The sequence below is a fragment of the Bos indicus genome, chromosome 8 (assembly GCF_029378745.1).
Source record: "Bos indicus isolate NIAB-ARS_2022 breed Sahiwal x Tharparkar chromosome 8, NIAB-ARS_B.indTharparkar_mat_pri_1.0, whole genome shotgun sequence".
Lineage (NCBI taxonomy): Eukaryota > Metazoa > Chordata > Mammalia > Artiodactyla > Bovidae > Bos > Bos indicus.
Genome location: NC_091767.1, coordinates 59,028,879 through 59,041,904, shown reverse-complemented (window position 1 = coordinate 59,041,904; position 13,026 = coordinate 59,028,879). Strand labels below are relative to the sequence as shown.

The 13,026-nt window shown below is 45.7% G+C and overlaps 1 protein-coding gene across 1 annotated transcript; it reads left to right on the top strand.

The window, feature by feature from the left end:
• Positions 1–3,190: 3,190 nt before the first annotated feature.
• LOC109562505 (protein SPATA31F1-like) lies at positions 3,191–12,787 on the top strand. Its single transcript, XM_019965560.2, has 4 exons — positions 3,191–4,915; positions 5,577–5,622; positions 5,886–5,946; positions 6,907–12,787. Exons 1-4 carry the CDS (start codon positions 4,775–4,777, stop codon positions 10,655–10,657), a joined length of 3,999 nt encoding a protein of 1,332 aa, XP_019821119.2. The 5' UTR covers positions 3,191–4,774; the 3' UTR covers positions 10,658–12,787.
• The last annotated feature ends 239 nt before the right edge of the window (positions 12,788–13,026 follow it).

Genomic DNA, 13,026 nt, shown 5'->3' with positions numbered 1-13,026 from the left:
ACAGAGGCAGATAGAGAGCCTATTCCAACAGTTAAAATAGAGAACTTCGTAATAACTAGGGCATTGGGTTGAGTACCAAGAAAGGCCCTACCTCAGTAGTAAGTAAAAATCTTGGACTAAATGTTGATGACTAATGAGGCTTGTGAGGAATACCTGAAAGAATCAAATTGTTTCCAAGTAACTTAACTGAATTGCAAAACAAAACTCAAGAATATTTATAGAAAAAAAAAAAAAGAATATTTATAGAGAAAAGCGGTGGACTGGGAATCTCTTAAGCCCTTGTTCTCCCATGGAACACCAAAAAACTACCAGAAACTGGTATAAAATCCTTATAAAAACTACAAAAAATTGTCAAAAGGCTATAACAACCAAGCAAATATTCAATCAAGAAAAGTCACATTCAAAACAGTAAAATATTTCATGACGTTTGTACTTTTTGCCCCACTCCCCTTCTGAGTGCAGTGTAGTTCTGGTGTAGAGGAAGTGGCAGCCCAATACACAGTTCCCTCCCTTGAAACAAAGGGAGCAGTTAGTTGTTCATTCACTAAGTCATGTCTGACTTGAGCAGAGCGGTCCTTATTTGAATGTTACGACTATCTTAGGGCTGCCTAAGGATTGGGCTCTATACCTCTAATTCAGGTCTTAGACAGAGAGAAATGGTGGATACTGCTCATGTAAGTTATAAATAAGGGGACTACAGACCTCCTGGGTAAGAGATTATGGATGGAGACATAAAGTAGACCACTGAAGGCCCAAAGAAGAAGCTAAAGTGAGATTCTTTGGGAGACTGAGACACTTAAATGTAGCCATGTGTATGAGGGAATTGAAAAAGCCATAAATATGTCCAGCCAAGACACCTGTTTAGAAGAGACCCGAGAAGACCTTAAACTTTTCCACTGAGCTGATCGCTAGGCTAACAGCATGCCCAGCTAATGAGAGGACTACTCCAGCATAGAGCCAATCTGCGAAGACTGAGAGAGGTAGCTATTTTTACAGATGCCCAACCTTCAACAAAAAAGTCACAAAGGATACCGATAAATAGGAGATCATGGCCTATTTAAAGGAAGAAAATAAACTGTTAAAAACTATCCCTGAAGAAGCACAGGCATTAATTAGATTTACTAAATAAAGACATTAAAACAGCTCTCTGAAATATGCTGAAGGAAACTAAATGAAAACACAGGTAAAGAACTAAAGGAAATAAGAAATATATGAACAAAATGAGAATGTCAACAAAGAGAAATAAAAAGAAACTAGAAATTCTAGAGCTAAAAAATACAGTAAGTGGATGGAAAGATTCCCTAGAGGGATTTAACAGCAGATTTATGCAGGCAGAAGAAAGGAACAGCAGACTTAAAGATAGGAGATTTGAAATTATCAAGTTTAAGGAGCAAAAAAAGGGAATGTTTTCCCTCTAAGATCGGTAACAAGGCAAATATGTCTGCTCTCACCACTTCTTGTCAGCATTATACTGAATGTTCTAGTCAGTGCAATAATGGAGAAATAAAAGGCATTCAGGTTGGAAAAGAAGATGTAGAATTGTCAGATATTATCATCAATTTGGAAAATTCTAAAGAATTTACAAAACATAGCTACTACAACTAATAAGTGAATTTAGCAAGATTGAAACATAGAAGATAAATATTCAATTTCTATTTCTATATACAAACAACAAACATTAGAAATTGAAATAAAAAACAATATCACTTTGAATAACATCATAGATTTGACATAGGGATAAATTCACAAAATATGTACAAGACTTGTACAAAGAAACTAAAAAATTTCTAGGAGAAAATAAAAATACCCTAAAAAAATGGAGAGATGTACCATTTCTGTGAATTGAAAGACAATATTGTTAAGATATCAATTCACTTGTAGGAATTTTTCTTACATATATACCCATATGTATATACAAGGATTTATATATATGAGATTTTTATTCCGTGCAAAAGGTCCCTTGAACTGTGGTGTTGGAGAAGACTCCTGAGAGTCCCTTGGACTGCAAGGAGATCCAACCAGTCCATTCTGAAGGAGATCAGCCCTGGGATTTCTTTGGAAGGAATGATGCTAAAGCTGAAACTCCAGTACTTTGGCCACCTCATGCGAAGAGCTGACTCATTGGAAAAGACTCTGATGCTGGGAGGGATTGGGGGCAGGAGGAGAAGGGGACGACAGAGGATGAGATGGCTGGATGGCATCACTGACTCGATGGACGTGAGTCTGAGTGAACTTCGGGAGTTGGTGATGGACAGGGAGGCCTGGCGTGCTGCGATTCATGGGGTCGCAAAGAGTCGGACACGACTGAGCGACTGAACTGAACTGAACTGAAGTAAATATCCATGAATAGAGAACTGAAGGTGACTTGTGTTATATCAAGGAAGACATGACAGCCATTTTAAAAAGTGACATGCACAAGATATATTTAATTATCAAATTAAATAAGAGAGAAAACTGTCTATACTATTGTTCTTAGAGAAATACATGCAAATCCATTTGGTTTTGACTATATTAGACTAGTTAAGAAAGATACACAGGAATCTGATAGAAATGACTGTCTCAAGGGAAGAAAAATGGGAGATGAGAGATTGAGAAGAAAACATATTTTATACATACCTTATTCTGCCTATTGAATTTTGTACCATGCATACTGAAGTGTGAAAGTCGCTCAGTTGTGCTGACTCTTTGAGACCCCATGGACTATACAGTCTGCGGAATTCTCCAGGCCAGAATACTGGAGTGGGTAGCCTTTCCCTTCTCCAGGGGTCTTCCCAACCCAGGGATCGAACCCAGGTCTCCCACATTGCAGGTGGATTCTTTACCAGCTGAGCCACAAGGGAAGCCCACCATGTATATGTATGTCTACTTACAAAAAACAGAACAAAACAATCTCAGTGATTGAAATCAGTTAAATGCATTGATCCTTTATCAAGAGGCCCAACTTCTCCAATCTTTATCCCACAAGTCCTCCCCAGTCTGCCCACCTATGCCTCTGCTAGAAATGGACCACATTTCTAACTGCCAGATGTGCTAGTCGCCCATTCCTCAGTGTTCTGCGTTTGTTAGCAAGTTTCTCTCCCACCTAGAATACACTCCTTTTGCCTGTAGCCTGCACTTTTAGACCTAACTCTTACGTTAATCTATCCAGGAGCCCTCTCTAACCACGCTAATCCTCACTGTGCTTTCTCTCCTCTGGAATGGGATGTTTGTGACCTGGGCCTCACAAGTGAGTGTATGATCCCGTATGTTTTGGATTGTTGGCTCTTGCTTTGTGTGATGTCTTATGTTGGAAAATAGGCTGTCTGGATAGCAGAAAGGCAGCATGACTCAAATGTCTTTGTACTCTTAACACTGCTTTGCTTAGGGCTGAGCATAGATTGAGGGCTCACCAGTCTTCAGTTGGGAGAAGGAAATGGCAACCCACTCCAGAATTCTTGCCTGGAGAGTCCTGTGGACAGAGGAGCCTGGAGGGCTGCTGCCCATAGGGTCGCACAGAGTCGGACATCACTGAAGTGACTTAGCCTGCATGTATGCATTGGAGAAGGAAATGGCAACCCACTCCAGTATTCTTGCCTGGAGAATCCCAGGGACAGAGGAGCCTGGTTGGGCTGCTATCTATGGGGTTGCATAGAGTTGGATACGACTGAAACGATTTAGCAGCAGCAACAGCAGTCTTCAGTTGGGTGAAAGATTAGATACTGGAGGAAGGACCAAGGAGTATCTTCAGAGATTTTGAGCTCAAGGATTTTTGGCTGTGAGACCACTGTCACCAGGGAAAGATTTTTTTCCTCAAAGAAACTTAAAAATTAGAGTGTTAGAGAAATATGACAATATCCACAGAGGTCAGGTAAGTAACATAAATGTGTAAATAAATGGTCAGCACATAGGAGTGATGGGCCCTGGTGATGAATTAGAAAACAACTGGCTTGCTTAAAGTTTTAAAAAATTCTAGTTAAAAAACAAGCAAACAAACAAAATTCCTTTAGGCAAACAGCAGACATCCAGAATAGATGAGTAGATCTAACCACAATCAGCAACTACTTTATGACTTTAAGTCAGAAGTGGTCACTGACACATCTCTGCAGGTACACACCTCTGCAGGTACACATCTCTGCAGGTACGCATCTCTGTGAGAAGACAGAATTCTGTAACATAGTTAAAAACAGCTCTAGAAAACTAACTCTTAAAAGAGATGCACAAGGAAATCTCATTAATATGTCTCAATGGAAGGCAATGTTTACAGTCTCTTCTCACTCATCCGCAAGCTTGAGGCCACACAGTCTGGGAGGTATTCCTTTCTGATTCCCACAATGTCGTTTTAAAGATGCTACCACTTTTACCTGTCCCTGCCACTTCAGCCATGGTCCCTTCATACACCTCTGATTTCCCATCACCCACTGCCTGTAACATCAAAGCTCTCCATTTCCAAGCCATAACCAGACTGGCCATCAGGCTGGTGGAGGGTATGGAGAGTGAAGACAGAGTGGGACCACAGACACTGCCTGTGAGTGGCACCTTCATTCCTTACAACCAGACCCCCTCATCTGCAGACGGAATTACCACATGGACTTCCTAGACAGGTGAAGCTCTCTGACACCATACCTACCTTGTGGAACAGAAGGGCTTTGTGATGCAGTCTGGTGGCTTGGTTCCGTCATCTGTGAGGTTGGAGACAGCAATGTGTAGCAAGCATTGGAAGTCAGTAGGTGCCAGGACTCTGAATGCCTACATTCATAGGGATGGTTGGTCTCCTCGTGATTATGAGGTTTAGACCATGATGAGCCAGACTTTTGTTCTCTGGGATTTGGGGTATCCCCTATATACCTATGGCTCCATCTTCATTATTATTCTAATCATCTGGCAAGTGAAAAAGAGTTACCATGGATTAACGGAACATAAAAGGAGCTGCTGCCGGGTAGGGAAACACTATGACCAGGACTGAACTAGTTAAGCCTTAGATAAGATGCGTTAAGCTCCCAGTGTCTTTCCTTTTATCCTTCCTCTCAACCTGTCTACCTCCCCACCCATATTATTATTTTTTTTTTACCATCCATTAGTTACTCTTATATGGTATTTCTCTTCTCAGCGCCTAGAAATCATTTCTTACCAGACCATCCCTGCAGTATATTCTAATTGAAAAATCAAGAACATCTCTATCTGGCTTGGGTTGAGACTTAGATGAAATGGATTGTGCCTCACTGGATCTTAGAAGACTTCCCTTTATGGGAGATTTTTCTGGTTTGTGGTCCATTAAGGCATTTGTAAATTGAAGTCCTTTGGTTATTAAATCTACACAACTTTATTCTGTTCCACCCTTTCTCTTGTTCCATTATAAGCTTGATACAGAACTTCTCTTAGGAAATAAATGGGAGGTGTGGAGGACAGAAGAGCCTCAAAATGAATCAGAAATAAGACAAATATTGAGACAAAAAAAAATGAGTATGAAAAGTTAGGAAATTAAGTAAAATACAGGTAAATTAAAAAGGATTAGGTAATCTATATTAGCTTTGTCTTGGTTTGGACGTGAAAAAGAAAATGGTGTCCCAACTTCACACTCCAACTCTTTTGTCTTTAAGCGTCACCGAAAAGTCAGACAAAGGGCTAGAGATGCAGCATCAAGAGGTAAAGTCCTAGTCTCTGCCCTGACTTCCCTCCCCTGGGGGTGAGGTTCCCATGGACCCTGTCCCCCAGTGACCCTTAGTGCCAGGTACCAGGTGCTCTAACTGCTGAAGGCTCCAATCCCCAAGTTGACAGATTCTCCCAGAAGACTTTTATGGGGGTGGGGTAGGGGTCTGCAGTCTCCTGTCGTTCAAGGCTTTTAGATTCCTGTAGGATGTCCCTGAATCCCCTTCTGTTCTGTGTAACACTGTCTCCTGGTTTCTCAGCTAGGAGACATTCCTGGAAAGAAGCTGACAAGCTGTGGGAGCTGCTCTCAGTCATGCGAAGGTGATCTCTTGCTCTTTGCAGTCTCCCACCTCCTAGTATGGCCTGTGGTAATTTCTGTGTTTGGCCTGCGGCAGGGTTGGGCAGAAGGAGAATGGCTGAGAGGGAGCCAGACACATGGAGCCTGGAGCCCTGGGTGAGAGTTGGTGGAGGAGAGGGTGGGGTCAGACGTCTCAGTGGAGAGGGGTCTTCCAGCTGTGCTCTGGGCTAGGCTCACAAAGGTGCTGGAAGTCAGGATTTGACAGAATTTAATGATGTGGGTTTTCTCCCAACCATGAGACAAGTTACCCAGTCAGGAGAGTGGATAGTTAAGTGCATAAACAAGTCATCGTTTTCATATTCTCTTTACAGCCGCTGCCTTTCAAGGGCAGACCCCTGGACCCTGCTGACATTACCTCCTCTGGTTCTGTCTTCAGGAAGGCCAGTTCCTGGGACAACCCTCAGGGAGGAGCTTGTCATATTATCCCCTTCTTAAGAGCTCTGCAGAATGAGGAATTGGCTCTTAAGAGATGTGTACATCTAATCCCCAGAATGCAGAGCTCCCACAGGACTTCCGTGGCCCCAAGCGAGGCTGACTCCAGGTTCTACCTGGTGATATCTCTGGTGCTGCCCCATCAGCTAACCATTGGCTCCCCCACCTGCCTGGTTCCCTTCTCCTAATTCAGCTTCTCAGCACAGGTCAGCAGAGAGCTCACCCGCCTCCCAGTTTCTCAAGGCCCTGTATTTCCATCCGTTGTCTGAGACCTTGCCCAACAAGCTCCAGGCTCTCAGCCCAGCCCACTACAGCTTGCCAAATGGCATTTCCCTAGGAAGAAAAGTAGACACTTAAACACCCAGTGGTTGCAGGCCCCAGAGTTTACTGGACTAGGGGAGGGCAGGCCCAGGGCCACACACTGGCCAAGAGTAACAAACAGTAACAAACTGTCCATCAGTAACATACATTTGCTATGTTTCCCTTCCCAGCCAGGGCTGGCTACCTCAGGAGGGGAATGTGCGGCAGATCCTGTGTGCAGATCCCTGCTGCCAAACCTGCAACACCATGGCTCTGGAGATTCAGCAGTTGTTGGGTGAGAACACCCTGATCTCCCCCACTTCAGGGGATACCTCTCAGGGCTCTTCTTGCCAAGAGGTTTTGTCCATGTCTAATGTGACTTTTGAGCAGAGTCTGGAGCATCGTTCCCCACACTCCAAAGACCTTTCACTTCCATCTGCAACCCTCACAGTGTCACAGAAATCCTTAGTCCAGTCAGTGGCCCAGTCACCTGGTGCAGCCGGCATCCATGATTACTGGGCTGAACATCTCAAGCTAAGGCAGGGATTCCAAGTGCTAGAGGGTCCCTCAGGGACTGAGGAGCCTAGAATTTCAGTGAATCTGCAGGAGATGATGCAGAGCAACCTCAGCCTCATCTGTGGGAACCAAGTCCAGCAGCCCTTAAATCCCCAGGTCTCTCTGCTGACCCTGAAACAAGAAATTACTACCCTGACACATCCAGTGGCCTTGCCGATGGTCACTGTCCTCCCTGCCCACCTGCCGTTCCTGAGTCCTGAAGTCCTGAGACTTCTTGAGGTCCATGTGAAAAAATGGACGCATTTCCAGAGGTGGGGGCTCCCCAGGCGTGTAGAAGAGTCCCTGAGGCAGCTGATGCCAAAGCCGCCACTATTTTACCAAACTGTATATAAGCAACCAGTTTCTTTCATCCACAATAATACTTCTCGTTTCTCTGTTGAGAAATTTGGGACCATTTCATACCAGAACTGGGGTTCAGGTATGGCTGGCCAGCCTACCCAGGCCTTCTGGGTTTCTGAATGGTGCATTACAGATCCAGAACAAAGACGCCTCTACCAGCAAATTCCCAACCATAAGGCTTTAGCCTTGCCCTCTTCAGCCGTTAAAGAATTAAGTGGCCTCTATCTAATGTCTGGGCAACAGGCTAGTGACTCAGTGGGCCCCGTGCAGCCAAAATACAGCCAGCTATTCTGTGGCCTGCCTTCTCTGCACAGTGAGTCGCTGGTTGACACCTTCTTGGCTTCTCAAGGCCTCTCCAACGATGAGAGCATGTCCAAGCCCCACTTGAAGGATCCCTTTCTCTTCAAGGAACTCTCCTTCTTCCCTTTGCTGCCTAAAACTCCAACCCAGTCAACTCCACTCTCTTCTCTGTCTTCACAAGATTGTGTTGCTCCGTCTGCTCACCAACAAGCTCACATCAATGTCCCATTTCTGACTCTGGACGAGTGTGAAGCCTTGGAGTGGCACCTGCTGCAGAGGCAGCTCCAGCTTCAGTGGGACTTGCCAGATGTTTTCCAGAGAGATCAACATGTCCAGAGCCCCGTGGAGTGTAAGCCTGGTGACAAAGCCCAGTCTTCTGAGACTCTGAAAACTTTCTGGCCGGGGAAGCATGTCTCAGTCCTCACAAGGGAGCTACTCTTCCCGCAGCACACCAGGAGGGTGCTGGAATACCACCTCCAGAGACAGCTGATTCACCACCGCTGGGGCCTGCCCCAGAAGATCCAGCAGTCCATTCAGTTGCTCCTGTCCCCCACTAATCAGCAGACTATATCCTGGAGCAGCACAGCCCTAGACAGTGTGAATGGCCCCCAGCCTACATCTCTGGAGGCCACTGGAGCTGATGACCCATTCTCACCTATTGTGGACGCATTGTCAGTCCCCATGCCACACTTATTTGACCAGGCCAAGGCAATATTGCGGGGCCATATCGACTCCAAATGTGGACAAATTCACCAGGGCAACATCCCTGCCTGTGTATATAGTTCTTGGGAGTGCATAATTCCTGGGGGCCTAGAAGTGACTCCCTTCAGCTGCATCCTGGAAAGCAAGCCCCTGGAACTCCAGGCAGCAGCTGACCAGGACCTTCAACAGGAAGTTATACCCGGGATGCCAGTGGTCCTTGATCAGCAGCAACAGGTCTCACCAAAAGCTGTCACTGAACATCCTAAGCTGCCCGGAGTCCTGTCAGAGGCAGCCATTGAGAAACTGGAGATAACTTTACGGCACAAGTATCTGGCCTTCTTGTCAGGGCTGCCTGCTCTTTATTGTGTGGCTCTCTCCAGGGCCATGGCCCCAGCAACCACGTCAATCACATCCCCAGCTATGATCACAGAGATGGTGCCTGAGTCTGTTGAATTCTCAACAGAACCTCTGACTCAAGTGACCTCGCCTGAAGAGCAGGGTCCAAGTCCTGGGCCAGGCTTTCAAGAGGCCAGTGAGGCTCTTTCAAACACTGCAGAAGAATTCCAGGTTGATGCGCAGGTGAAAGGAGTAGTTGAGATGCTGCCTATAGAAAGCCAAACAGAGCCTGAGAGGCCCTCTTCACTTGGGGAGCACATCTTGGCCAAAATGAATTTCCATCTGAGAAAGAAGATCCTAGAGGCACAAATTGGAATTCCCTTAAAGGCAAGAGAGTCCAGGGAACAAGTTGTAGGAACGTCAGAGGATGTATGTACACAGGAGTCTCTTGAGAGTTTAAACAACCAAGGACAACCACTGCTCCAGGAACTCCCCATCCCACCAGATGTGCCATGTGCCCCAGACCCAGAGTGGCTCCACCTCAAAGAACAGCTGGCCACTGAGTCAAAGGCGGTGCACCAGAAACAGAAGCAACCCAGTTCCAGCATAGTACCCCATAGTTCTGTCCACTGGGCTTCCAGTATCTTAGTCAGTGGGGACATGACAGAGGCCCAGGTGCTTTGTGTTCAGCTGGAGGCCAGTGTGAACAACCCCAGTCTGGAGGAGCCTTGGAGCCCTGAGCCCCGGAGCCCTGAGCTCCATAGTCCTGACAAGAGCAAGGACTCAGCCCAAGTCCCTACACTGGCAGAAAAGAGAGAGGAGCCAGGCAAACCCAGATTGGCTGGGGACCATGGAGAAGGTGATGCTGGGTTCACACTCTCCTCCACAAGAGAAAAAAGCCACTCTGTTGAAGGCCAGAGGCCAGAAGGGATACTTCTGAATAGGACACCCCGCAGCCCCTGGCAACGGAGACATCGCTTTCACCTTGATGCTTCCTGTCAACATAGTCCTCGGCATCACCCTCAGCCTAAACTCCCAGAGCTACCTCCTGGAGTCCCTAGGGGGAAGGATTCTCAGAAGAAGGACCTGCAAGACAGTCAAGCCAAGCTCAGTGTTATCCTCAAACCAGCAAGGGTTCCCGAGAATGCCCAGCCTGTGGTGCCCCAAGCATCACGAGGCCAGCCTTTCCTGGGCCAGCTCAATGTGGGTAAGCCATTGGAGGGCCAAGCTTTACAAGGTCAGGTCTTTCCGAGGCAGGTAGTTCAAGGCCATACTCACAAGAGGCCCAGCCTTCCAGAATATGGCCTGATAAATAAGATGAAATCTCTTCTGCACTGTATTACACCCAAGACAAAAGGCAAAGGGCATGAGGCATCCATGTCCTCTGCATCTGAGAAAGTGGCCAGCACCAGAAAAGAAAATGTGGAAAAAAACTTGGCTCCAGCCAAAAGTCCCAAGGGACGAACTAAGACAGAGAAGACAAGAGGGGACCCCAAGGCCCAGTTTCCACCCCCTGAGAAGCAGATGAGCCTGGCTTTCATGGATGTTACCCACTCCCCAGGCAGTAAGCTCCGGCACCACTCCCGCTCCCATCAGCTCCACTTGGCCTCAGTCCTGGGTGCCCCCCGCCACTGTCCTCGGCACTGTCCTCGAGTGGCTTGTGCCACCCAACCAAAGAACCCACCCTAACTCTCAGCTCTCACCTCTCACCTCAGAAGGAAACTCTAGTCTGCTCAAGAAGACCCAACACAGTCAGAAGACTTTGTCGTCTCCCCAGTGTCTGCATCCCTTGAGGAGGACTGCTCCTGTCATTTTTATTAATGTGCAGGTGGGCAGAATACCACCCCAATACACTTTATATATCTCTAAGCAGAGAGTTGTATGTCTGCTGCTTTTCTCCACCATGGTGTGCTCAGGGAAGGCATAATGGAGGTAAATGTCCTTCCTATCTAGGGAAGGAGCTTTAACCCACTCTTAAGCTGGGACAGCATTCCACACCCACCCCCCAACCCCCCGCCGCAACCCCAAACCCCCTGGACTGTGGATAAAAGGGACTTGAGCAGAGAAGGAAGGCCCTTGTCTAAGATACATTGAAGTTAAAGGTCAGACTTGAATTTGATTAATATCATGGTGTCCTTGGCCCAGAGAAGCAATGTGGAGGGCAGTACTGTCAAGAACGAGTGGCCAGGAATTTTTTGCCCCAGGCAAAATTCACTGATGACTTCTATATGTATGTCACAATCTGGAAGGGAGATATTTAGGAGAGTGCCAGTGTTCCAATCTTGAGGAGGTGCTTTGTATTATCAATAGCATATAGATAATATGATAAATACCAAAAACAAATGATAGAATCTCCCCTTCTGCTCCTGTCGGTTATGTTAGATCTTTCTGGAGAACTCACCTGGGAGGCGGCTGTAGTTCTCTTGCCTGTATCCCACCTCCTCTGTCTATCAGCTGCGTGGAATAAGTGACACTGGGAATGAACATCACAGTAGGACATGGAAACTCCCAAGGGTAGGCAGGAGAGAAGCAGGAAGGGAGAGCATGTAGATGGAAGTCTGAGTACTTGGGATAGAAGCTGACATGGTCCTGAAGAGGGCATAATAAGAGAAAAGACTGGTTTGCTTGAACCAGGAAGCCAGCCCAGTGCCCACTTGCTTTTGGGGGATGGGGACGAATAAACTGAGTTTTGGTGGTTCATAGTGTGATGAAGAGCAGTGAGTTGAACCTTGTTGTCCAAGGGCAATGCAAATTAAAATTTCTGAACACTCACCCTCCACCCTACAAAATTGTTCAGTGTTAGGGATTGGTATAACTATAAACCCGTGTTTTTGCTCAGCTCAAACATGAAGTCAGTGACTGTGTTCTAATCTTGATATATCTCAACTTTGCCCCCTTTTTTCTGTGTTTACTGTCTCTGTTTGTTAAATTACTCACTCATTCTTGCCTAAATAATACAATAGTGTCTCATATGCCCAGGGCCTAGGATAGTGGTTAGCATAATAATACCTTAATGGTACTTGAATACAAAGTCTGGGCTGTGGAGGCAAACAAATCATTACATTAGTATGTTGAGTGCTATGGAATAAGGAGTCCTGCCATGGGATTACTGGGGTACTCAGCTCAGAAGGACCCAGAAGGGTCACAATAAAATAACCTTGATTATGCTGTGCACCTTAAACTCACACGGTGCTGTATGTCAATTATATCTCAAAATGGAAGGAAGATAAAATAAACTTAAAAAATAACTTCAAGAACTATTTTACATTCAATTAAAATGTTTATTTATTATATGCAAATAGCTATAACTAACATGGCAAAGACATAGAATTTAAAAGTGGAACTCGTGATTTCACGGGATAGACAGTCTACATGCCCAGATTGTCTAATCAACACATATACTTGAATGTCCAATATTCATCTTAAACTATAGAACAGTACATTCTTGATTCCCAGTGCCCATCCATTATCTCATTACACGTATGAAACATGCTCCAATCACAGTATTCATAACATCAGTTAATGGCAATGGCATCTTTGCAGTTGTTCAGGACAAAAACATTGATGTCTTCCTTGACATTTTTTCCCTAACTGTCCATGTCCAGTCCACTCTGTTGTCTCTACCTTCTGAAATGAATTCATAACACAACCACTTCTCACTCACTCTGCTGCTATTATTACTGCAGTAGTGTAATAACTAACCCCAACTTCTGCCTGAGACCATACTTCTAACAGTCTGTTCTCAACACAGAAGCTTAATACTCATCAGGGAAGGTCCTGACTATAGACAACTAGATAGAAAGGTAGATTAAGGTTAGATGATGATGATGATGATGATGATGAAGATGAAGGAGGAGGGGGAGAGGGAGGAGGGGGAGAGGGAGGAGGGGGAGAGGGAGGAGGGGAGGAGAAAGAAAGGCATGTAAAACCATGAGACTGGATAAGATCATCCAGACAATGATTGTTAATGAAGGAACGATCTAAGGACCAGGCCTGGTACACCCCAACATTAAGAATTTGGAGGAAAAAGTAGGAACCGATAAGCAGAGACTGAGAAG

Coding starts and splice junctions, on each gene's coding strand:
- LOC109562505 (XM_019965560.2), top strand. CDS start 4,775: ATGATGAGCCAGACTTTTGTTCTCTGGGATTTGGGGTATCCCCTATAT. Junction 5,623..5,885: donor TAGAGATGCAGCATCAAGAG/GTAAAGTCCTAG, acceptor CTGGTTTCTCAG/CTAGGAGACATTCCTGGAAA. Junction 5,947..6,906: donor CTGCTCTCAGTCATGCGAAG/GTGATCTCTTGC, acceptor TTCCCTTCCCAG/CCAGGGCTGGCTACCTCAGG.